The sequence below is a fragment of the Chiloscyllium punctatum genome, chromosome 15, assembly GCF_047496795.1.
Source record: "Chiloscyllium punctatum isolate Juve2018m chromosome 15, sChiPun1.3, whole genome shotgun sequence".
Lineage (NCBI taxonomy): Eukaryota > Metazoa > Chordata > Chondrichthyes > Orectolobiformes > Hemiscylliidae > Chiloscyllium > Chiloscyllium punctatum.
In genome coordinates, this window is record NC_092753.1 from 75,462,127 (window position 1) to 75,487,510 (window position 25,384).

General features: G+C 39.2%; 1 protein-coding gene across 2 annotated transcripts in view; it reads left to right on the forward strand.

The window, feature by feature from the left end:
- urb1 (URB1 ribosome biogenesis homolog) overlaps positions 1–25,384 on the forward strand; it is a 117,875-nt gene that overhangs the window by 28,802 nt on the left and 63,689 nt on the right. For both annotated transcript variants that reach the window (XM_072585491.1, XM_072585490.1), the window contains exons 9-20: positions 1,351–1,481; positions 4,536–4,731; positions 9,654–9,791; positions 10,755–10,928; positions 12,359–12,521; positions 12,880–13,002; positions 15,970–16,082; positions 16,849–16,968; positions 18,256–18,372; positions 19,751–19,889; positions 21,345–21,515; positions 22,473–22,672. In XM_072585491.1, the coding sequence (XP_072441592.1) occupies positions 1,351–1,481; positions 4,536–4,731; positions 9,654–9,791; positions 10,755–10,928; positions 12,359–12,521; positions 12,880–13,002; positions 15,970–16,082; positions 16,849–16,968; positions 18,256–18,372; positions 19,751–19,889; positions 21,345–21,515; positions 22,473–22,672 (1,785 nt within the window). The remainder of the gene's footprint in view (positions 1–1,350; positions 1,482–4,535; positions 4,732–9,653; positions 9,792–10,754; positions 10,929–12,358; positions 12,522–12,879; positions 13,003–15,969; positions 16,083–16,848; positions 16,969–18,255; positions 18,373–19,750; positions 19,890–21,344; positions 21,516–22,472; positions 22,673–25,384) is intronic.

A 25,384-nucleotide genomic window follows, 5' to 3' on the forward strand; every position in this document is an offset into this window, starting at 1 on the left:
AGAGGATTTGTAGCTCAGGTTGAGGTTCTGGATGTCGGTTTGCTCACTGAGCTGGAAGGTTCTTTTTCAGATGTTTTGTCACCATACTAGGTAACATCTTCAGTGAGCCTCTGGACGAAGTACTGCTGTTGTTTCCTGCTTTCTATTTATATGTTTGGGTTTCCTTGGGTTGGTGATGTCATTTCCTGTTTTTCTCAGGGGGTGATAAATCGGCTCCAAGTCAATGTGTTTGCTGATAGAGTTCTGGTTGGAATGCCATGATTCTAGGAATTCTCATGCGTGTCTCTGTTTGGCTTGTCCTAGGTTGGATGTGTTTTCCCAGTCAAATTGGTGTCCTTCCATATCTGTATGTAAGGATCCTAGTGAGATAAGGTCATGTCGTTTTGTGGCTAGTTGATCAACTCACCGCAAAACAACATGACCCTGTCTCACTAGTATCCTTACATACATATAAGGAATGACACCACTTCAACTGGGACAAACACATCCATCCTAGGACAAGCCAAACAGAGACATCCACGAGAATTCCAACCAGAACTGAGAAAATGAATAGGAAATGACATCACCATAGGAAATGGCATCACCAACCTAAGGAAATCCAATATCTAAATAGAAAGCAGGAAACATCAGTCGTGCTTCGTCTGGAGGCTCGCTGAAGATGTTACCTAGTATGGTGACAAAACATCTGAAAATGAACCTTCCAGCTCAACAAGCAAACCTACATCCATGACTGACTTGAATTGTGATCTGTTACTGCCATTTCTGATCCCTCTGTCCTTATTAGTCACTGGCCAACATTTGTTTTCTCAGCATGATCAGAATAGTTTAGCTGGTTGCTTTACACTGGACTTTGATGTAACAAATTTGTATTTGCATACAATAGAGAACAGTAGTTATACTTGAAGCAATTTGTGACATCACAAGGATTCGGAAAGTGTGCAGTATAAATTAAGTTTGTCTTTCATCTTTTTCTACAAGACAAATAAAGTAGGAACAATTATTTCTGTAATACTGCATACTGTATACCCATTGTAAAACCTTGTAGGGCTCTGCTCCAAGGGAAACCTTTTTACCCAGTGTATATTTCAAACATGGAACTTGTTCCCACATGGAGTAGTTGAGATAAATGGCACAAATTAATTTAAGGTGAGGGTAACTAGAAGCGCAAGAAAAAAAAAGGAATTGGTTTCTGTTAATAATATGAGATCATGTGCAATGGCTGAAAGTTTGATGTGGAGAATAAACACCAGTATTGTTCTGATGGACAAAATTGCCTGTTTCTCTTGCTACAATACAATATGATACTGTATAAAGGTTCTATAAAACTAAACTCTATTTAAATCCTGACAGTATGTCCAAGATTCCAAAGTGGCTGGAAGAGACAGTGTTCGGGAACTTGTACACAGTTTCTTGATGGATCTTTGCTGCTCATTGAAACATGGCATAAATTTCTATGATTCCAGTCTGGGTACAGCTAAGAGGTAGGAATCTCAACGTAATGGAAGTCTTGTCGAGAGTGTGGTGCATTATGACCGAAAAGTTGATTTTCCTGCTCCTCGGATGCTGTCTGACCTGCTGTGCTTTTCCAGCACCACACTCTTGACTGATCTCCAGCATCTGCAGTCCTCACTTTCCCTTAATGGAAGCCTTGTGCCAAGTCACTCGGTATGTTGTAGTATTTTCAGTTGTTAATGCTATCATAGAATGTTCTGCCAAAAAGTATTGTGTAAATTACGTTTTGTGTAAATTATGCTTAAAATTTCAGTGTGCAGTGGTTGCTTAGACTAAGGAGATTCATACATCTAAAGTAAAGCATTTTCTCCAAACCTCTGTTGGACTCAATTAAGCATTCCTAGCACTTATCTGAATGCCAGTCTCTTGGACATTATTACTTAATCATAATAATAGAATAGAATACACTTACAATAGAATAAGGACCGTTCAGTCCTTGGGGCTGCATTATACTGGGATTCTGTATTCTATTCCTACTAAACAAAATTGGTTGGGAAGTGGTTGGATACCACTAGGATGAAGGCAGGACTGCTACACTTCTGTATCAGAAAGACCTGTTTTGGAGAACTGCTGGCCAATCACAGGCTGTCAGCTCTCCAAGACTGACCACCATTATGCACCGACTCCAGTACTGACCATTGTGGGAAAACATTGGTATTATCACTGAACTATTAATTGAGAAACTCAGCCAATGTTTTGGGGACCAGGGTTCAAATCCCAACATGGCAGATGGATTACAATTCAATAATAAAAATCTGGAATGAAAAATCTACTGATAACCGTGAAACCATTGTTGACTGTTTGAAAAAAAAACAATCCGACTCACTGATGTTCCTCACTGAAGGAAATCTCTTCCTTACCTAATCTGGCATACATGTGAATCCAGTCCCACAGCAATGTGGTTGACTCTCAACTGCCGTCTGGCTTAGCAAGTCACTCAGTTTTATCAATCACTGAAGTCTCAACAAATAAATGAAACTACACGGACCACTTGCTAAGAACCTAGGCATCAGAAAAGACAATGGCAGAAAATAGCCCTCCCAGCCCTGCAAAGTCCACCTTACTAACATGTGGGGGCTAGTGCCAAAATTGGGAGAGGTGTCTCACAGCTTGACATAGTCACACTCATGGAATCATATCTTACAGACAATGTCCCAGACACATCCATCACCATCTCTGGATCTGTCCTGTCCCACCGTTAGGACAGATCCAGCGGAGGTGGCAGCACAGTGGTTTACAGCTGGGAGATAATACCCTGGGTGCCTTCAACATTGACTCCAGACCCCCACAAAGTCTCATAGCTTCAGGTTAAATATGAGCAAGAAAACTTCCTGCTGATCACCACCATGAACCATCCTCCCTCAACTGATGAATCAGTACTCCTCCATGTTGAGGATGGCAAGGGTCCAAAGTGTACTCTAGATGAGGGATGTCACCCCTGCCCACCCCCCACCCCCCCCAACTTCTCCCTTCCCTCCAAGAGTGGCTCAGCAGCAGCATTACTGATCCAGCAGGTTGGCTTTTAAAGGACGTAGCTGCTAGACTGGGTCTGCGGCAGGTAGTACAGGAATCAACAAGAGGGAAAAACATACTAGACTTCATTCTTCCCAAGCTGCTGGCTTCACATGTATCTGTCCATATCATATCATTAAGAGGACAACTTCACAATCCTTATGGGGACAAAGTCCCGCCTTCACACTGAGTATACCCTCCACCATGTTGTGTAGCATTTATCACTGTGCTAAACAGGACAGACTTCAAACAGATCTGGCAACTCAGTGTCAGAGCAAATTACTATCGAATTTGAGATTTGTTCTAGTAACTCAAGACATCCATGAGGTGTTGTTGGCCATCAGTAGAGTCAGAATCATTCTCCAAACCGCAACCTCATTGTCCAGCATCTCCCCCACTCGACCATTACTGTCAAGCCAGGAGATCAACCCTGTATCGATGGAGAGTGCAAGCGGGCATGCCAGAAACAGCATATCTAAAAAAGAGGTGTCAACTTGCTGAGGCTACCAGATATTACTTGCATGCCAAACAGCATACACGGCAAATAACAGCACGAAGCAATCCCACAGCCAATGGATCAGACCTTAGCTGTGCAGTCATGAATGGTGGTGGACAATTAAAATGTTCACTGGAGGAGGACACGGCTCTTCCCCAATGATGGAAAAGACCAACACATCAGTGTAAAAGTCGAAGTCGAAACTTCTGCCAGATCTCGGCCTCCTCCATTGATCCTTAGCATCACAAATACCTGTCTTCAGCCAATTTGATTCACTCCATGTGTATCAAGAAACATCTGGAGGCACTGGATTCCAAGGCTATGGGCCCTGTCAACATTCCTGCAATAGTACTGAAGACTTATGGTCCAGAACTTGCTGCTCCATCCAATACAGTTGCAACACTAGCATCTCTTTACAAAAGAGAACGCTGAAGGTTAACAAAATAGAGGTAGTTAAAATAATGAAAGTTTCATACTAAGGTTATGAAGGTGTAGGTGTGTACTGTACGTTTAAGAGAGAATGGAAGCTGGCACGGACTTACACTTTCATAGCATGAAGTAGGCAAAAAGTATTTTTCCACTCATTGGGAAGAGCAAAACGAGGCTGACAATTTAAGATGGCTATCAAGAAATAAAATATCGAATTCAAAACAATCGCTACCCAGACAACGGTGTGAATGAGGAGCTTGCCTCCAGAGTGATTCATGCAAAAGTTTTTCTTTCTCGTGGCACTTGGGTTCGTGGAGTTAAGGTAACAGAGCATACTGTTTCCATTTGGTCTTGTCTTCATCAAGTTCTTAGCCTTCGGTTGTAACATATCTCGGTTTGACTTCTCAGACTATAGGAGGTACGTATTATCATGCAGAAAGTGTTCATTAAATTAACTCGGTGTATTTTAATCTAATTTGTGCATCGTCCTTTAACTTGATGTTATACATTAACAGATCATTTACAGGTCTAAAAAAAATCACTGGAATAATTTCCTTTAAACTGTCGACTGTGTTTTCACATGCAGGAGTGGCAATGTAGTTCTACTGAGGTTTCTCCTGGGCTTAAAAACAGCTACAGAAGATGAGCTGGTGGCTGATCTGATAGTGAACATCTTCAAAGTTTGCCCTGATTTATTAAGCAGATTCTTCCAAGAAACTCAGTATTCCTTTGTACCAAGACTTAAAACAGCCTGGCTAGATAACATCAAACTACTCCGAAAGGTAGGGTGCAACTAACTTGCACAATGTTTCCATATTTAGTTTTAATTATAACATATTGAACGATTAACATCTAATCTCTTAAACTGTCTTAAAATATTTCTAATCATAATCATCCAATTTCTTAGATTATATGACTAATAGGTATGGCTTTTAGGTTGGAAGTTAAGGTGTTAAATATACGATTAAAGGAAAAGTGTGTTCAAGAAACTGATAAACAACCATCATGTAAAAGCAAGTCCTAAGTTTCATTCATGTCTAAAATATAATCAAGAACTGTAGATGCTGGAGATTCTGAAACAAACAAAAACAAAACATTCTGAAACTAGCTAGCCTTTCTGGTAACATTTGTGGAGGGAAAATAGAGTTCATGTTTCAAGTCCAGTGACCCTTCTTCAGAACTGAAGGCAGATAGGAAAAGTATTTATGCTGATGACGGGGGGGTGGGGTGGGAGTTAAAGGAGTGAGTGGATATCTGGAGATGGATCCCTGAGAGAGAGAGAGAGGGAGACGGAGATGAAGAGGGAGAGGGAGACCTAGGCAGGCGAAGGGATTGTTGGCAGTAAACTAGGGAAGAAGAGAAGCTCGTTAGGTGATAATAGAAACTGAGTCGAGGAAATGGGTAGGCTGTGCCAAAAGCAACCCATTTCATGGCAGGACCTAGAGTTGTCAGTGTAGGTAATAGACATGGAAGGAGATATTCATGTTCTGAAATTATTAAGCTCAATGTTGAGTCCTGAGGACTGGAAGGAAGATGAGATGTTGTTCCTCCAATTTCTGTTGAGCTTTGCTGGAGCACTGCAACAAGCCTGAGGCAGAAATGTTGGCGTGGGTCATGGTAGTGTGTTGAAGTGGCAAGCAACTGGAAGCTTAGGATCATCTTTAAAGAGACAATATAGGAAACATTCATCCAGAATGCATTTAGTTTGTATAGAGACTGCATTGTGAGCAGCAAGTTCAGTAGATTAGATTGATCTCAGTGCAGGTAAATTGTTGCTTCACCTGGAAGGTGTGTTTAGGGCCTTAGCTGAGGAGAAGACAATTGAGCAAATGTTGCACCTTTAACGCATGATTGGGAGGTATCATGGGTGTGGGGAGATATTGGGAATGGAACAGGAGAGGACCAGGATGTCCAAGAGATGTTGTATCTGTTGGTGGCATCCCACTGGAGTTGATGAAATGGCAATTTATAATCCTTTTGATCTGGAGTCATAGAGATGCACAGCACAGAAATGGACCCTTCAGTCCAATTCATCCATGCTGACTAGATATCCTGGATTAATCTAGCTCCATTTGCCCCATATCCCTCTACACGCTTCCTATTCATGTACCCATCCAGATGCCTTTTAAATATTGTAATTGTACCAGTCTGCACCACTTAGTCTGGTAGCTTATTCCATATATGTGCCACCCTTTGCATGAAAAAGATCCCCCTTAGGTCCCTTTTAAATCTTTCCCCTCTTGCCCTAAAACTATACCCTGTAGGTCTGGACTCCCTTAATCCAGGGAAAAGACCTTGTCTATTTACCCTATTCATGCCCCTCATGATTTTATAAACCTCAATAAGGTCACCGCTCAGTCTCCAATACTCCAGGGAAAATAGCCCCAGCCTATTTAGCCTCTCCTTTTAGCTCAAACCCTCCAACCCTGGCAACATCCTTGTAAATCTTTCTGAACCCTTTCAAATTTCACAACATCCTTATAGGATGGAGAGCAGAATTGCACGCCATATTCCAAAAGTGGCCTAAGCAATGTCCTGTACAGCATCAACACGACCTCCCAACTCCTATACTCAATGCTCTGACCAATAAAAGAAAGCTTAATAAACACGTTCTTCACTATCCTAACTACCTGAGATTGTACTTTCAAGGAACTATGAACCTGCACTCCAAGCTCTTCTTGTTCAGCAACACTCAGTTGAGGTGTCCTATTCTCTCCCAAGTTATCCTTTTGTCCTTAATGTACTTGCGAAGTCCCTTTGGATTCTTCTTAACCCTATTTGTCAAAGCTATTTCATGTCTCCTTTATGCCCTCCTGATTTCCCTTTTAAGTATACTCCTACTGCCTTGTGTACTCTTCTAAGGATTCACTCAATCTCTGCTGTTTATACCTGACATACGCTTCCATCTTTTTCTTGACCAAAACCTCAATTTCTCTCGTCATCCAGCATTCCCTGCACCTACCAGCCTTGCCTTTCACCCTAGCTGGAACATACTATCTCCGGATTCTAATTACCTCATTTCTGAAGTCCATCCCATTTTCCAGCTGTCTCTTTACCTGCAAACATCTGCACCCAACCAACCTTTGAGAGTTCTTGCTCAATACTGTCAAAATTGGCCTTCCTCCAATTCAGAATTTCAACTTTTGGGTCCTGTCTATCCTTTTCCATCACTATTTTAAAACCAAAGGAATTACGGTCGCTGGCCATACTGACACTTCAGTCACCTACCCTACCTAATTTCCCAAGAGTAGGTATATCTGAATACTGTATCAGAAATTTTCTTGTACACACTTAACAAATTCCTCTTCACCTAAACCCTTAACACTGTAGCAGATCCAGTCTCTGCTTGGAAAGTTAAAATCCCCTCCCAAATCTACCCTATTATTCTTACAAGATAACTGAGATCTCCTTACAAATTTGTTTCTCAATTTCCCACTGACAATTAGTGAGTCTATAGTACAATCCCAATAAGGTAATCATCCCTTTCTTATTTTTCACTTCCACCCTAATAATTTCCCTGGATGTATTCCCAGGAATATCATCCCTGAGTACAACCATAATGTTATCCCTTACCAAAACACCACTCGCCCTCCTCTCTTGCTCCCTTTACTATCCTTGATATAGCATTTGTATCCTGGAACATTAAGCTGCCAGTCCAGTCCATCCCTGAGCCACATTTCTGTAATTGCTATGATAGCCCAGTCCTATTTTTCTAACCATGCCCAAATTTCATCTGCTTTCCCTATTAGGCTTCTTGCATTGAAATAAATGCAATTTGATTTACTTCATTCTCTGCATTGTTCCTGACTGCCCTAACTGTTTGACTTGCTCCCTTTCCCACCTGTACCAATCTCAGATGGATCTCTTTCCTCACTATCTCCTTGGGTCTCACCATTGCTAATGTAAGAAGTGCATTCTTTCAGGCAAGTGGGGAATATTCCATCAAACTCCTGACTTGTGCTTGTAGATGGTGGACAGGCTTTGGGCAGACAGGAGATAAGTTATTCTTTGCAGGATTCCTAGATTTTAACCTGCTCAGATAGCCAACATATTTATATGGCTGATCCAGTTCAGTTTCTCATCAATGTTAAGCCCTAGGATGTTGATGGTAGAATGTTTCATGATGATAACACCATTAAATGTCAAAGGCTGTTGGTTAGATTGTTTCTCATTGGAAATGATCATTGTCTGACATTTGTGTGGCATGAATACTTCTTAAGCCTGGATATTGTCCAGTCATTGCTGCATTTGGACAAGGTCTGTTTCAGTATCTGACGAGTCGTTAAATATGCTGAACATTGTGCAATCTTCGACAAACATACCCACTTTTGGCCTCTTGTTTGGGAGAAGGTCATTGGTAAAGCAGCTGAAGATGGTTGGGCCTAGGACACTACCTTGAGGATCTCCTGCAAAGATGTCCTGGAGCTGAGATGGCTGACCTCCTGTATAACCATCATCCTTTGTGCCAGATGTGACTCCAACCAATGAAGAATTTTCCCTCCATTTCTCATCAATTCCAGTTTTGCTAGGGCTGCTTGATGCAATACTCAGTCAAATGCAGCCTTGATGTCAAAGGCAATTACTGTTACCTCACCTCTGGAATTCGGCTCTTTTGTCCGTGTTTGAACCAAGGCAGTAATGAGGTCAGGAGCTGAGTGGCCCTGACTCTCTGCATCAGTAAGCAGGTTATTGCTGAGCAGGTACTGCTTGATAGCACTGTTGATAGATTCCATCACTTTACTGATGTGAATATTGCAACATTATTGGCTCTTTGCCTGCTTACTGACATCACAACTACTGCACAGTACGACTTGCCCTTGACTTGCTGCAAGAATTAATCTGCAAGAAGAAAAGGAAACGACTGTACCACAGTGGTCACTAGATCTTTGTGGGCAGCTGTCTTCAAGTTCAGTAGCAAGGATTCATATTTTCTATTGCTTGTGAAATTGAGGCCAGTACTTAGTGTTTCTAGAGGTTTAAAGAAGAGAGGAAATCTCAGTATTCAAATAATGGTGCCGGCTGCTGAGCAATATGGTTTTCAGAAGTGCAAATTTGTGATAGGTTGCATGAGTGAGCTCTTTTCTGATATGGTGCATCAAAGTCAAAAATTAATCTGTCAATGCCCAGGAATAGCTTCAGTCTAGGACAAAACTGGGCCACTGTGTGTAAAGGAAGAATGGAGCTCTGTGCAGCGCAAACTCTGTCTGCCATAGAGCTTTTGAAAGTTAGAACCATTATGCTCTTTACTGCAAGGGTGATTTTGGTTGGGTCCTTGAAATCTTTTGCAATAACTTGTGTTTGATTGCATGAGAACTTTTGTGTTGCTGTGTAGCCATGCTGTCTACAACAAACATTTGTTAAAACTGCAGATTTTCTGTAATACAGCAGACTTCAAGCCAGCAGATTTACAGATGTGCTGTTGAAATTTGCCATTTTCTTCACCATAAATTTTGGCAACAAATGGGGAAAATCATTTGTTGACAAGCAAACTTGTGATTTTTGATGGTAATGTTTAATATGTTTAATACATAACATTGCAGTATTTATTTAAAACTAAACTGGTAACAAAGAGATTAAATCAGTTGATCAAGTAACCATTTAATCTTTTATTTAGTGTACCCTATTAATAGATTATATGTCCAACAGAGAACTGGATCATGGATAATCTTCATATTTTCCTTTATACTTTCTACCTCTATTCCAGATTTATGAAGCTCAGCCAGAGATTTCCAATGCCTTTAGGACAAAGGAGTTCATCCCAATTCCCCACCTCCTCTCTATGGTGATGGTTACAACACTACCTCCAGTGGCTACTAAGGTCATGTTTACTCAGGGACTCAACGTAAGGGAAAACACTGTTTAATATTTACTTGTTTCTTAAAATCAAAAAAATTAAGAATATTAAACAAAATATCTGTAGAAAAACAAATTATTGCACACTCTCCATATCAAGCAGTTTCACTGCTTACCCAGAAAACCGATTCCTTTATAACATAATGAGAAAGCCGGGTAAATGCCACATCAAGTATAGTACAGGGGAGGACTGGAATGCATCTGGCCAGTCTTTTAAACAAATGGCTCCTCAATTGCATATATTCTCAAAGAAGCATGGCAAGGTACAGTATTTCAGGACATTTGGCGTGTTCTAACTGGATTTATAATTGTGGGGACTAGAAGAATACTCTAGGATGTGCCACTGCAAATGTGGAAAGAGTGGATTGGAATTGGTTGCTTACATCAATATTTCAAGTACTTGTATGAACCAGACTGAAATTGTTTGTGGCCAGTGTAGAAATTGTTATTAATTGTTAGAGTATTTAAGAACTTGCAAAGTTTTCAAACTAAAATGAACAAAATAATTGCATTAGTTAACCTGGGCCCACCTCCGGTGCTCAATAGGTTGCCCTTTAAACAAAACAAGTTATTTACTGGGAAGGATTTGAGCTAACTTTCCTGCAACAAACCTAAGGGATGAGTGGGTGTAACATACCATAAAGGTCTTTCTAGACTGCATTGTGAACTCATTTCAGGTCTGGGACTTGAGTGTGGTCTGCTTTTACTCAGCACAAGCTTATCTATTTTGGGAATTTTCTTTTTGTGAGGAATATAGAAGGAAAAGATAAAGGAGGAACTCTTGGCCACTGACCTTTGGAGCTTCAGACTGTTAGGCTGGCTTTCCCTCTCAGTCATTTTCTGCAGTTATTTCCTTTATTTTAATCAATGCTATCAATTATTTCCTTATTGACCTCAGAAATTGACCAAAAAAAATGAAAACAAATTTAATCAAATGTCTCTTTACTTTCAGTTTGCAAACAAAGTAGTTCAACATACTACCTTCTCCCTGCTTGCATTCGTTTTGAAGAGGGCTCTGAAGAACATTGAGCATTGCCTGAATGAGGAAGTGTGGGAAAACTCTGACATTTACACTTCTGTTGCAATGCAGGACTTTGCACAGCAGTACAGAGAGAATCTCAGTAAGGTACTTCCGACTGCAGCCTCATCATGACATTCACATTTTACAAACTATTTTTGTCAGGCTTAGATTTCGGTCATGACTTGCACTTATGTGATATCTTTTGATGTAGACAACTCTTAATGTACTTTACAAAAGGAAAAGGAAAAGATGAAACAGAAGTGCCAAAGAAACAGATACTGTTATGACACAGGGATCCCAAGCCAGACCCAATCAGACAACATAGTGAAATTAAAACATGCAATGCCCCTCAAAGTTACTGAATTGTCCCTAACCAGACTTTATGAATAACCAATATCAGACATGAAGTTTATAGCTTAAACAGAAATTACCGATTTATTATTAATACCATAACTTTAGCAGAGCAAAGTTGAACAACAAAATAACCTAATTCAAAACAAAAGCAAAAATTACTGGAGAAACTCAGAAGGTCTGACTGCATCTATGGAGAGAAAGCATGGTCAAGATTTCAGGTCCAGTGACTCTTCATCAGAACTGTTCTGAAGACTCTTCTTACACAATCGTTTGAAAATGAGAATTCCAAAGATGCAGTCCTCTTCCTATCTGCCTTAAATAGGCAGTCCCCTATTTTTAAACCACGACCCCTAGTTCTAGAATCTTAGACAACATCCTTTCCATTGTCTGCACTTGCTTGAAATCAAGGATAATATCTAGATGAGTTTTCTGATGATTGATGAGCCCAACTTTATGTCCTCAAGTAAAATCTTCTTTTCCACATGCATACCTTCAAGAATCCTCAGGATCAAGAAGCCTCCCTCTTGTTCCAAATTGCAGTGGATAAAGCCCAGCCTATCCAACCTTTCATCATATGACAACCCATCCATTTCAGATGTTAGTCTGGCAAACTTGTTCTAACTGCTTCCAATGTGTTTACAACTCCCCTTAAATCAGGAGATCAATCCTTCTCGTCTTGGACTCAGTCTTCTCTTCCTCAAAGTGAATGTAAAATTCAGTCATGTTATGATTGCTGCTACCAAGGTTATTAAGTAATTCTGCATAATAACGGATCCAGTACAATGTAACCTCCTCTCTGGTTGCCTCCAGAGAATCTACTCTGAAAACATACTATTGTGTAGGCTACCTTCTCCAAACTTGAGTTTTCCAATCTATTGCGGATTAAAATGCAGATTAAAAATTGAAACATATTCACATCAATTTGCAGGATTACAGTTTGCCTCTAGAAGCACTGATCAAATCATTCTAATCTTTTAGGATTAATATTATTACAAAAGGATATTTGGATAAGTTCATATTGATTACAGTCAGTAAAGTCAATTTTTAATTTACATATTGCTAAATTTCTATGAAATTTAGATTTGCAAAACATATACAGACTTCACTCTAGAAATATGGAACTTTTCTGGAATTCCTGTACTATTATGTGACACAATTGTGCCTTTTTTCTTCTGATACAGCATTTACCAGACATGAATAGCATTGTGTCTGCATGGCAATCTTTGTTAAAGAACAAGGTAAAGGAAGAAGATGGAAAAGAAAAGCAGGGAGATGAGAAAAACACAAAATGCAGCAGTGCAGTGGTGCAAGCAGATGAGATTTCAGTTCCTACAGAGCACCATGGTAAAGCTTTCTTCTCAGGAGGAAGGAACAGGAAGTTGTTTGTGATTTGACACTCAACTCCGTCTTCTCATTTTCCTTTTCGCTTTATCTGATTTGATATTGTCATGAATTCACCCATTCAAGTTTATCTCTGTCTATCTTGATCTTCAAAACTCATTGAGTAGGTAAGACTAAGTTGACAGAGATTGTGAAATTAGGTTTTAAATTTTAAAATTTGACATTTTTTAAATCTCCAGCAATTCACTGAAGAAGGGAGACTCCATATCAAATACTTTTGATGTTAATAAGTGCTTAATTTGTGCATTTAATAAAATTCATTCTTAAGGCCAGCATCACATTTCATGTCTTTTTTCTTTAGGTGAAGATGATGCTGAGACCACTTTTCTGAAGGCAATTGTGCTCCAGGTTATGTGTCTTTATCAGCAAGTGATCCCTCATATGGTTTCTCAGTGTACATTTGATTTCAGTAAATTGCTTAAAGGTATGTCAATGCTATTTCTTATGCAAAGCTACGTAGTTAACAGAAGCATTTGTAACCATTTGCAAACAGCTGGTTTGAAAAGTAGAATTGGTTGGATTCAAATTAAATACTTTAATTTATTGTAGGTTGCTTCGTTCCCGTTCACGCGTGGTTGTCTATATCTTTATAAAGTAGGATATCAATAGTTGCTTATTTGAAAACGTGGTACCTCTGTTCTTTATATTTATGCATTCCTTGGATGTGGCATCACCAGCAAGACCAGCATTTATTGCCCAAAATGAACTGTTCTCAGGAAGATGGTGTGACCCACCTTGAACTGCTGTACAATATGATTAAGTTATTTCAGCATTGCCATTAGGGATTTTGGCCCAGCTACAATTTTAAAAAGGCAGTACTGAGTAAAGGCTAAATATAGCTTATGGCATGTGTCAAAGAAGCAAGGTTGTTGTTACATCAGATCACATGGAACTGGAGCTCAGTTCTGGAGGGATCAAAGTTAGATGTCCTGTCTTGCCGTCTTTTATGTGAGACTGTGTTCAGTGAAGCATGCTGCTGTTCATTCACAAGTGTGTGAATTTCACATTGCTAAATGTTGATCAGACTTATGGAAACAGAAATGGGGCATAAGAGCCTAACGTGAAGACTAGTGATGGTAAACCATGAGATCAGCCCAATGGTCCAAAACCAGAGGTGGGGAGTATACTGGAACTGAGTTCAGCATGTTAGGACCAGCTAATGACAGATTTGGAGAGATCCCAAGATGCTGATTGGTGGACACAAAGGCCTGCTTGAAAGCTGAAGAAAGCACAGGAGAAGGCCTGTGGCAGTGTATACCATTAGCAACAGCAATAAATCAATCGGGCAGAATAAATAAAATGTAATAGAAACAAAAGTACTTACAGAGCTGGGGAAGAAACAAACATTCAGAAAGTACATTATAAAGACCATATCATTTCATTTTTGTATTTTTAATTGTGAATTAAAATAGGAAAGAACTATTTTAAAACCAAGGACTGTGGATGATATTGCTGCAATCTTTAAAAGCAAGTTGCTGAAACTGCAGCTTCATTTATATTTGATACTTTGGCTCACTGCTTCAGGATGATATATCCTGCAGGAACAATGCACCAGTAGTGAAGCAATTGAAATGTGTAAGAAGGTGGATGCTTTACTCAAAGATGCATTGTACATTTTAAGAATGTTGTACTGATTACATGCAGGGTATTGTTTATATACAGGTATTTGATAATTGTGTATACTCCTGAGAATAAGGCAGCTTGTTTTGCAACTAACTAAATTGTCTCTATTTATTATTGAAGCCTAATGGCTGATTACTGATGTTGGAGAGCTTCGCGTATAGGGATCACGTATCAAGAAATCAATAGCGCTCCCAAGATTTTTTGATTTTAGTTAAAGAATATTGATTACTTATAGGCACAGATACTAGCTGTTGATTTGAGTAGTCAGAGTGAGCTTGATGCATATTTTCTAGCCAGTCTAGTGATACACTAATGAGCTACATAATTTGAAGATTGATTAAAGCAGAGAGCTGTAAATTAAGACAAGAAGTGAAAACAAAAACTGACGGAGGATGCTTACTACATTAGACTTCATCAGTGCCCCTTCACAGCTAGAATAGGGGTTGGAATCCAGCCCAGATTAATAAATTAAACTTCACTTTTCTCTGCAATAATCCAAACTGAAATTGGTTTGGGAAGTCTCAGTTCAATTACTGGTGGCTCTTCGTACATAACACTGATCTATTTCCAACTTGGCACCAATTAAACTTCATTTAGAAGTGGAAACCATGAAGACATCTGTGGTATTTCATGCTGTCACCAAGTAGATGAGTTGTTCCATTCTGCAGCAACAAACATGCCTTAATAACCAAGTCCAACAGGGCCTCTCAAATAAGTCTAATGTATAATAATAAGTAAAATATAAAGTCTACACATTATTTCCTTTATTATTATAGTGAGCAACTTAGAGAGAGTGCAGAAGAATTTCACCAGGATTTTGCCTGGTCTGGAGTGATTCCGCTATGTTTAAAAGGGTGGTAGAAGTGGAATCCTTCAAACATTTAAGAACTATTTAGATGAACGCCTGAATTGCTATTGCATTTAAGCCAATGGGTCAGGTTCTGGAAAGTGAGATTAGAATGGGTGGATTTTTGTTGACTGGTGTGGACATGCTGGACCATAGATTAGATTAGATTAGATTAGATTCCCTACAGTCCAAACCGACCCTCCGAAGAATAACCCACTTCCCCTCTGACTAATGCACCTAGCACTATGGGCAATTTAGCATGGCCAATTCACCTAACCTGCACATCTTTGAACTGTGGGAGGAAGCCGGAGCACCCGGAGGAAACCCACACAGACACAGGGAGAATGTACAAACTCCACACAGACAGTCGCCCAAGGCTGGAATCGAACCTGGGACCCTGGTGCTGTGAGGCAGCAGTGCTAACCACTGAGCCACCGTGCTGTAAAAATTCTATGATTAATCCTGAGCAAAGAAAACTTGTGACAATTACAAACCATTTATTTCTTGAAGCAGTGCCTTCCAATGCCTGTCTACAAATAGGTAGAATATGAAACTTACTACCAGAGGAAGTAGTTAATGAGAATGAATTAGGTGCATCTAAGACAAACACATAAAGAAGGGCTTATGCCCGAAACGTCGATTCTCCTGTTCCTTGGATGCTGCCTGACCTGCTGCACTTTTCCAGCAACACATTTTCAGCTCTGATCTCCAGCATCTGCAGTCCTCACTTTCTCCTCAAACACATGTGGGAGTAAGGAATAGAAAGATGACAGTTTTATGAGTAGAATTAGCAGAAACTCTTGTGGAGCATAGGCATTGGAGAATATCTTTGGTTTGATGGCCTGTTTTTGTGCTGTTATTGGGTGTGAGAAAGATGTTGAGTTTTACTGTGATGATAAAATCTTTAACTGCTTTTTCCAGGTATCGTGAGTGAGAAAGGGATCAGACAGGAAATTGCACCTGTTCTACAGCACCACATACTTCAGCTTGCCCTGGAGCTGCCTGCCAATAAGTTTGCTTGGTTCAGAGTTCAGGTATCATTATATTAGGCAAACCAGTGTTTTATTTAGATTGAAATTGTATTTTAGGTGTAAAGGCTCGATAGCTCCTTTTCAAACAACTCTTTTCAAACTTGGCTTAATCCAATTAATTCATTGTTAATTGGCTCGGTAGCACTCTCATCTTTAAATTCAAAGCTTGGGAATTTAGTACATCTCTAGATACTTGAGCACTGAATCTAGGCTAACACATCAGTACAGAACTGAGGAGGTGTTGTGTTATCAGAGGATTTGTGTTTCGATGAGGTGTTAAATCATATTCGAGTGCTGTTTAAATGTGATGAGGGTTTCTATCTCTAATACCTCTCAGATGTGAATTCCAGATCCCATCACATTGCCTGAATACATTCTCCTGAAACCTTCTGCCAATTACTTTAAATAATGGCCTTAATTATTATTTCACTAATCTAAGACCCTCATAGTTTTATACTCCTCAATTAAATTTCACTTAGCCTTACTGCTTCAAAGAAAACTGGTCCAACCTGCCCAATTTTTCCTTGTAGTTTAAATTTGCCATAAATTTACATAAAGTCACAAGGATCATAATCATATTAAATGCTACCAAAGTTAACTTTTCACAGCATTATGCTAATAATTCTTAAAAATGTAATATGTGTTGAACATGCAGAACTCCATATTTTGTCTGATCGTAATGCTGAATCTAATCATAGTGAGATTTATGGTTGTAATGTGAAGATATTGTCTGATGCAACAACTGATTTATTCTGTGTATTTTCTGCAGGATATCACAAGTACAGAGAAAAATAATGGAGAGAAGTCAGTATTTTATTTGTTGATTAAAATGTATGTGACCAGTAAGAGCTCCCAACTGCAAACATCGACCAAGCATCTTATTATAAAGGTGTGTTGAGATTTTAATTGACATTTAATTCCCATAATCTGGCAATACATGTACATTGTTAGCTTTCAAATAATATTGTAAATTTAGTTGGAATGTGTCAAGAAAAACTTCAAGAAGATTTTGCAATACCCAAAGTAGTTTAGTCCAGTTAAATATTATTATTCTGCTAACTGTGAATGATAGGCACCAGTTTAATAATCAACATGAAAAATGAATTATTTGTCTCTTTTCCACATTTTTGAATAACTCAAGACAATATAATGACCAGTCATCTTGATGGTTGATCCACAGCTTGAACTGATGCAAGTTGTTGGAAATATGTTTGCTGAATGGTTAATATTACTGTCTGGATAGCCAATTGGTGAACGATAGTGCTATATTCACTTTACACTACTGACACATTTATTTGCAAAATTAAACATTGCTGGCATATAACATGAACTCTGCTCAGCTACACCATTTTCAATAGATGATTCTTTACACGCTTTTCAAAGCAATTTAAACTAAATTAACAAAATGCAGTCGGCACGGTGGCTTAATGGTTAGCACAGCTGTCTCACAGCGCCACGGACCTGGGTTTGATTCCCACCTCTGGCGACTGTCTGTGTGAAGTTTGCACATTCTCCCCGTGTCTGCGAGGGTTTCCTCTGGGTACTCCGGTTTCCTCCCACAATCCGAAGGTGTGCAGGTTAGGTGAATTGGCAATGCTAAATTGCCCGTATTGTTGGGTACATTAGTCAGGGGCAAATATAGGGAATAGGTCTGGGCCGGGTTACTCTTCGCAGAGTCGGTGTGGATTTGTTGGGCCGAAAGGCCTGCTTCCATACTGTAGGGAATCTGGTCTACATTAAAGTACCCAAATTATAGAGTAACAGCTCCTTAAAGATGCAAGTGTCTTTTTATACATGGAATGCATTTTGTTCTCACTTTTGGTGGACCATTTTGTCTTCCAAAAGAAAACATTTTGTACACAGCAGTATTGATTTTTTTCAAATATCTAAGACACTGAATTACACGCACCAGCAGTGATGAGTTCGCCTGAATTTAGAAGATTCATCTTTTGAATGTATCCAGAATCACAATTCAATTAAGTTTTATCTACTGCTTAAAATCTATTACCAAACATTGTTTATTTGATTCCTATTTAAGATAGTTGAAATTTCCAGTAGTAAAATGAATACTATTATCAAATAGGACTGTGAGATCCTTTAACCTGTGTTCTCTTGTACCATTTGCTTTCCCAATGGGCAACTGTACAGTGTTACGAGCTTTTTGTTTCTTGCCTAGGTTTTAAAAGAGTGTGGAATTTTTGAATACACTTGGAAAGAGCTGGAACTGTGGATGAAAGGTCTTTGGTCTCTTTCTGAATCTGAACAAGAGAGTGTCATTTTATTTCTTGAAAGGGTACGTACTGATTGTGTTAACAGATCCTGCATTCCATATTTACATAAAGTTGAAGATAATTCCATAGCAAATGCAACTGTAAAAAATCAAATTTCACAATCAAGTAGAGGAACAGATATGTTTAGTGACAAATTTATCTCTGTTACTATGTAGTAGTGTAGAGAATAGTCTTTTAGAAGATTATATTTGAATCCCAACAGGGTGGAAACAGGCCATTTGGCCCAACAAGTCCACACCGAACCTCCGAAGGGTATCTCACCCAGATCTATTCTGCTACATTTCCCATAACAAATGCACTTAACCTACACATCCCTGAACACTAGAGGCAATTTAAGCATGGCACATCTTTGGAATGTGGGAGGAAACCGGAGCACCCAGAGGAAACCCACGCAGACACTGAGAGAATGTGCAGACCCCACACAGACAGTCGCCCGAGGCTGGAATTGAACCATTGTCCCTTGCACTGTGAGGCAGCAGTGCGAACCACTGAGCCACCGTGCCGCCCATGTTCTTATAATGTGTACTCCTGACATTTTGAAAACTCACTTCCTGCTGAGTTTATAATGAATTCAATTCAAAAGAAACACTTGCATCTATATTAGCACTGATCATAAGACCAAGACATCCGAAGTACTTTACATAAGTACAAAAGTATCATGTCCAGTTCTTCTAAGTTGATCCCTTTATCCAGTTATGAATGGTATCTTGTGGAAATAAATTCCACAGTCTCCCTTCTACTTCACATAAAATTCAAGTTTCGTTTGTCAGCACAATTTAAGAATGTTTGTTCGAAGATTAGTGTATGTAATGTTCAGAGAACATCTCCTCCGAACAAAGAACAAACATCTTTGACCCTTTTTTTTTGGCTTCCCTTATACCTCGATAGCTGTCACAAAAGGGTGAATGGCTTGTTCCTCGGAGGTTGCTCAATGCTGTAAGTAGTGTAATATGACTGTGCAACCTTGCCTTTATTTCTTGGGATGGCAAGCACTTAGCCAACAGCCTGTTTTTTGCATTCCATTAGTATACCCAAAGGTACCCCATACACTCTATGGCTAAAATCAGAAACTCAACAGAGCAGAGGGTATGTCAGTATCTTTCCACCCCACAGTAGTGGATACTGATGTCAGATCAACACCTGACACCTTCCTTGATATCATGAAGAAATTGCAGCATTTCAAATCTGTAGACCAGTTAGATCCAACAAGTTGAACAGTTGATATCATGTCACTAAGTGATAGCAACACATTTTGCTCACTCTTATCTTAATTTGTATGTTTGTATGTAATAAGATTATAAGTTTTGCTTGATTTCACAAGTTTCAGTTTCTTATTTGCTTCTGCACAATTTTCATGAATTGCTCTGTGTGTTTTCCTAGGTTTTGATAAAGTTAATATCAAATCCATATCCTTACATAGACAAGATTTCAGATGCAATACAAGAGGCCAGCATGCTTCATGCAAACCTTGGTGGACCGGACTCTGAAACCGTCAGTTTGCCTATCTCACATATTGATGGTGAGCAGGGAAGGAATAAAAAATACTGACTCTCTTTTTGTTACTATAGAAAATACAAAGAACAAAAGTAAACTTTCTGAAAATAAATGTTAATCAATCAGTTGGTGGGAGATGATGACCCAGTGGTATTGTTGCTGGACTGTTAATCCAGAGACCCGGGTAATGTTCTTGGGGCCTGGGTTTGAAACCTCACACAGCAGATGGTGGGATTTGAAATCAATAAAAATTTGGCATTCAGAGTCAAATGATGATCATGAAACCATTCTTGATTGTTGGGTTCATTAATTCCCTTTAGGGAAGGAAGCAACCATCCTTTCCTGGTCTGGACTACATATGATTCCAGATCCACAGCAATAAGGTTGACCCTGAACTGCCTTTTAGGATGGACAATACATACTAGTCAGCCAGCGATGAGCTCACCTCATGGATGAATTTTTAAGAAGTCTTTCAGCCAGTGACTTTAGTTCTGGTAGAACAAATTGCATAGTTGAGGGACTAGGGTTTTCAACATCATTTTATGCCTTCTCTATAATCTCATATTAGGCAATTGTGTATATCCACTGACAATGTTTTGACCACTTTGTTTAATGCTCGAAAAAATCATTTGCTATTTGCACTGAAACAAATAGTCCTGGCTTTTGCATTTAGCTTGTAATTCATATTTGAGTTGATGAAAGATTATCAGGGATAAGCAGGAATGTAGAGTCAAAGTTTAAAATCACATCAGCCACGAACGTAAATGGTAAAGGGACCAGTGTACTACTCTTGTTCTTTGTGTTATGTTATTTGTGGTTGGCGAAATGCTTTCCATTTCAACATCAAGAATTCCCAAGATAAATATTAAATGGTTAGAAATCCATTTTCTCTGAACTCCATTTCTCTGAGTCCATCAAAGAATTTCACCTCTGATTTCAAAAGAGAGTGAGTCCTTATAAATACTTTTCCACTTTTTATAGCAACAATCGTGTGGCTTCTCTGTGTAACATTACTGACAGGAGCAGTATTGTGTAGTAGACTCAGAAGCACTAGGAAATTAAATAAGACCACCCATACCTCTTTTTCAAAGGACATTTTGCCCCACAGAATGCAGAGATTTTCATCATGTCAACCAAACTGAATTTGAACATAGATTTATGAAATGGAACGATCAACACATTATCAAATCCCCTACCAACTGAAGTGGGAGAATTACTGTGTTAACTCCCTATATTTATCCCCTATATATAACTAATGTGCAAACTCGGAAATATTTTCTTCTCATATATCACTATTGTCCATTAATCTGAATGAGGGGTGAGGAATCGATTGTGCTAGAATAAATACATCTGCTCAGTGAACATCATCCAGTGAAACACATGTAAGTGCCATGAACTGTGTAAAGTGAAATGGATCATTACTAAGCCAATTATATTCACTTTGTACAGAATGATTTTCTAACCTTTTATTGTCTTTTAGATGTTCTGGATATGGTGGATGTTATTATGGAGACCAGTGAAGGTCTGAATGAAGAGATTGGATTTGCTTTGAGTGAGAATATGATTGCACAGACCTTTCCGTTCAGTCCTGTGGTTACAGCTGCTTTGGAAGCCAAGAACAAAATTATTTTAGGAAACAGTAATGGAACAGGTGAAATGATGAATGATCTTGGATTTAAAACTGTTTATTCTGTGTGTGTCCTGAAAAGAAACATTCAATGTGTTTATTGTCTTATTATTAAGACCTTAATTGAGCCGCTGCAAATTTAGTTTCCTCTCCATTTACAGTACAGGGCCGTATTGGTCAGACTTATATTCAATGTATCTTGAGTCTGGTTCCCTAATTCTGTCACTTTAATCTTTATTCTGTTGAAATTGTGTGTTTTTGATGGGCACAAGTAAAGACAAAGTATTTTCATTGCACCTCTCAATCTGATGCTTCACTTAATTTACCTAAATGTTCAGATAGGATCCAACAAACAGTCATGATGATATGTGTGGAAGGTGAAAGTTGTATTCCATTTTCTCCTTTTCTCTCCCACTTTATTTATAGTTTCATACGGCTACATCCTTTGCTTGGAAAAAGTGAGGAGCGCAGATGCTGGAGATCAGCGTCGAAATGTGTAGTGCTGGAAAAGCACAGCCAGTCAGGCAGTATCCGAGGGGCAGGAGAGTTGACGTTTCGAGTATAAGTTCTTCATCATTCCTGACGAAGAGCTTATACTCAAAACGTCAACTCTCTTCCTCGGATGCTGCCTGACCAGCTGTGCTTTTCCAGCACCACGCTTTTCGATTCTACATCCTTTGCTTGTATACAATTGTTCGACTTGCTCAGAATCTCCACATAATTGTTGAAGTAGATTTCACATTGCAGAAGCAGATGTTGCTTGGTGTTATCATGAGCAAATGAAGCAAAACAATCTTTTTAAACAAAATAAGTGCATTTGTATGTGTTTTAATGGGTGAAGCTTTCAATTTAGGGCTAACATAGCTGATATCTTGAACTTGTTCTTCAACGTCTTGAACTTGAGGTTCAAAGCCTCAACTGAATAAAACTAAATAATCAGCTGTCTCATTTTCTGATTCCCATCTTAATGTGCTGTTTTAGATGCTGTTCTGAGGTATCTTTCTGTTGTTATGACTGATATTCTACATGTGCAACAAGATCCATTAGCTTTGTGCCTGGTATTACAGTCATATGACAAAGAACTGGATTCATTGCCTGAAAACCAAACTATGCACAAAAATATTCTCCAGCTGCACAAATATTACGGGCTTTGGATCCCACAACAAACCAAGCAAACACTGGTAAGAAATTGAATTTCTATGTGGGTTCATTCAACAGCTGGGTTGGCATTTAACAGTAAAATCACTGTGTCTATACTGTTAGTACTAATAGTATTAATTTCAAATACTCTCCGTGCTGGCAGTTTACATATTGATCATCAATTCTTGGATTCGATTCCTAGAAACATCTTGATTTTAATTAGCACGGTGGTATATATAGTATAACCTAAAATCTATGTAGTTAGTGTTAATATTCTGGCTCAACTCAGGTGTGATCTTTTACTACACTGTTCAAAAATGTCTCTTTTGTGTGTTTCTTTTCCGGGAAAAAAAAAGACATTCAGTGTGTTTATTGTCTTATTGTTAAGATCTTAATTGAACCACTTCAGATTTAGTTTCCTCTCCATTTACAGTGCAGGGCCATATTGGTCAGACCTATATTCAAGTATCTTGAGTCTGTTACCTTACTTCATATTATTCTTGATCTTCTTTTCACTTTTGACATAATTAAACATGCCATAAACCTCATTTCCATCATTCTGTCTATACCAATGCACTCCACTATTCGTGCACCACTCTCCTGATTCTTTCAAAGATAACTCCTATACCACTACCATATTGCTGAGAGGAGCTTCCCCTTGCACATTAACCCAAGTGTACCCTAGGAACCCACCTTTGGCCTCATTCTCTTCACTGTCTATATACCATCTCAACTGTTCAGCCCATCATCCCAGAAAGAGTTGTGTGAATTTTATTTGAACTGCATCTAATGCAATTAAACCTATTTTCAAATAAGGAAACCAGAATTCCACTCAGAATTCCAGCAGTGGTGTCACCAAAGCCCTGTTCAGCTACTGTAAAACTTCCTTACTTTTATACTTCATTTTGCTTGTCTTGCTCATCACTTGCTGTACTTGCATATTAACAATTTATTGTTTACCTACAATGATGTTATTCAGAAGCATTTGTCTCATCACTGTTTGCAGGACTTGGCTGTGAAATTGACTACTACTTTCCCATACGTTGCAACTGCCACAACGGAAAAGAAGTAATTTGTGGAAACGTAGGACTTCTGAGGAAGAGTAGACTATTTGCATATTCAAGCCTGCTCTGCATTTAATCAGATCATGGCTGACTGGATTGTGGTCTCAATTTCACTTTCCTGTTCATGTCCCTAAAGTCTCTTGTCAATCTAACTCTGTCTTCAAGAGTTCAATGACCTTGCCTCCTCTGTTTTCTGGGGAAGAGAATTCCAAGTACTGAGACCAGATATTTCTCCTCAGCTCCAACTGAAAAGGGAGGCCTCTTGTTTTTAAGCTGTGCCCCCCGTTTTGTCACCCCTACACGAGAAAGCATCCTTTCCACCCTCTCATCCTCGAAGGGTGCTGTATGTTTTGATGAAATAACTTATCACTTTCCTAATCACTAATGGGTGTGGGCTGACCTATTTCATCACAAGATAAGCCCATCATCCCAGGAAGAGTGAATTTTTGTGAACTGCTTCTATTGTAATAAATCTGTTTCAAATAAGGAAACTAGAATTCCACTCAGAATTCCAGCAGTGGTCTCACCAAGCCCCTGTGCAGCTGCAGTAAAGCGTTCTTTCTTTGATATTCTGTTCCCCTTGCCTTGCCAATCACTTTCTGTACTTGCATACTAACATTTTGTCATTTGTGTACAGTAACAGATCCCTCCATATCACCAAAGTTCTACTGCAATCTCTCTCCATTTATAGTATACTGCTTTCCTCTTCCAAAATGAACAAGTTCACACTTTATCATGTTATTCTCCATCGGACAAATTTTTGCCCACTCACTTAACCTGTGTACATGCCTTTGCAGACTCTTTACCTGTTCTTTTCAACTCACTTTCTTCCTATCATGTTGTCATCAGCAAATTTTTCTGCCATACATTCAGTCCCATCATCCAAGTCATTGATATAGATTCCAAGTAGTTGAGGTCCTAGCATTGGTAAGACTCTTGAACAAAGCACCTCACTATCCTCTGAGGTCCTTAGCCAATACTGTAGATATCAATAGCACAAAACAAGCTTCAGATGTAATTTCCTCTTCATGTGGTAGTTCTTTATTAATTTACTAAGCAATAAACTCAAAACACCAGCTGCTTAGTGAGATTCCATGTTACTGTGGGTTTGCTCTGCCACCTCACTCCCCACATCTTCCTGTGACTGATCAAGTCATGCTTCCTGATTGCATCAGTAATAATCTTGAAGACTGTGGCTTTATACACCTTTCTGATCCTTGTCTCTTGACCTGTAATGTCTTAAATTAGGTCACCTGCTTGGGTTACCAATTCCAGTGTGTCTATGAAAGACCACCTACATGTGGTCATACTTACTATCAGCAGGAAAGATGTTGGCATGCACCTGGGAACAATGGGTGTGATTCCTATGGTGTGGTAGGGCAGGAAGAAGTCACTCTCACATTCCTGAGAGGTTAGTGTCCACATCAATTGCTGTAGTCAAAGCATCTAGACCACCAGTGACCTGCTGTTTTGTGCGTATGTCTGTCTGTGTCCCTGATTTTCCCAGCAATAATATCCTTGATCAGAATCGTTCTCCTGTCATAACCCTATCTTCCTGTGATACAGTTTAAAGCTCACAGTGTCACTGCTCCTCACAAATGGCTACATTTGAACTCAAGAACAGATATAAGACATATTAAAACACAAAGGAAGGCCTTACATTATAGTATGACAAAAATATACACATAT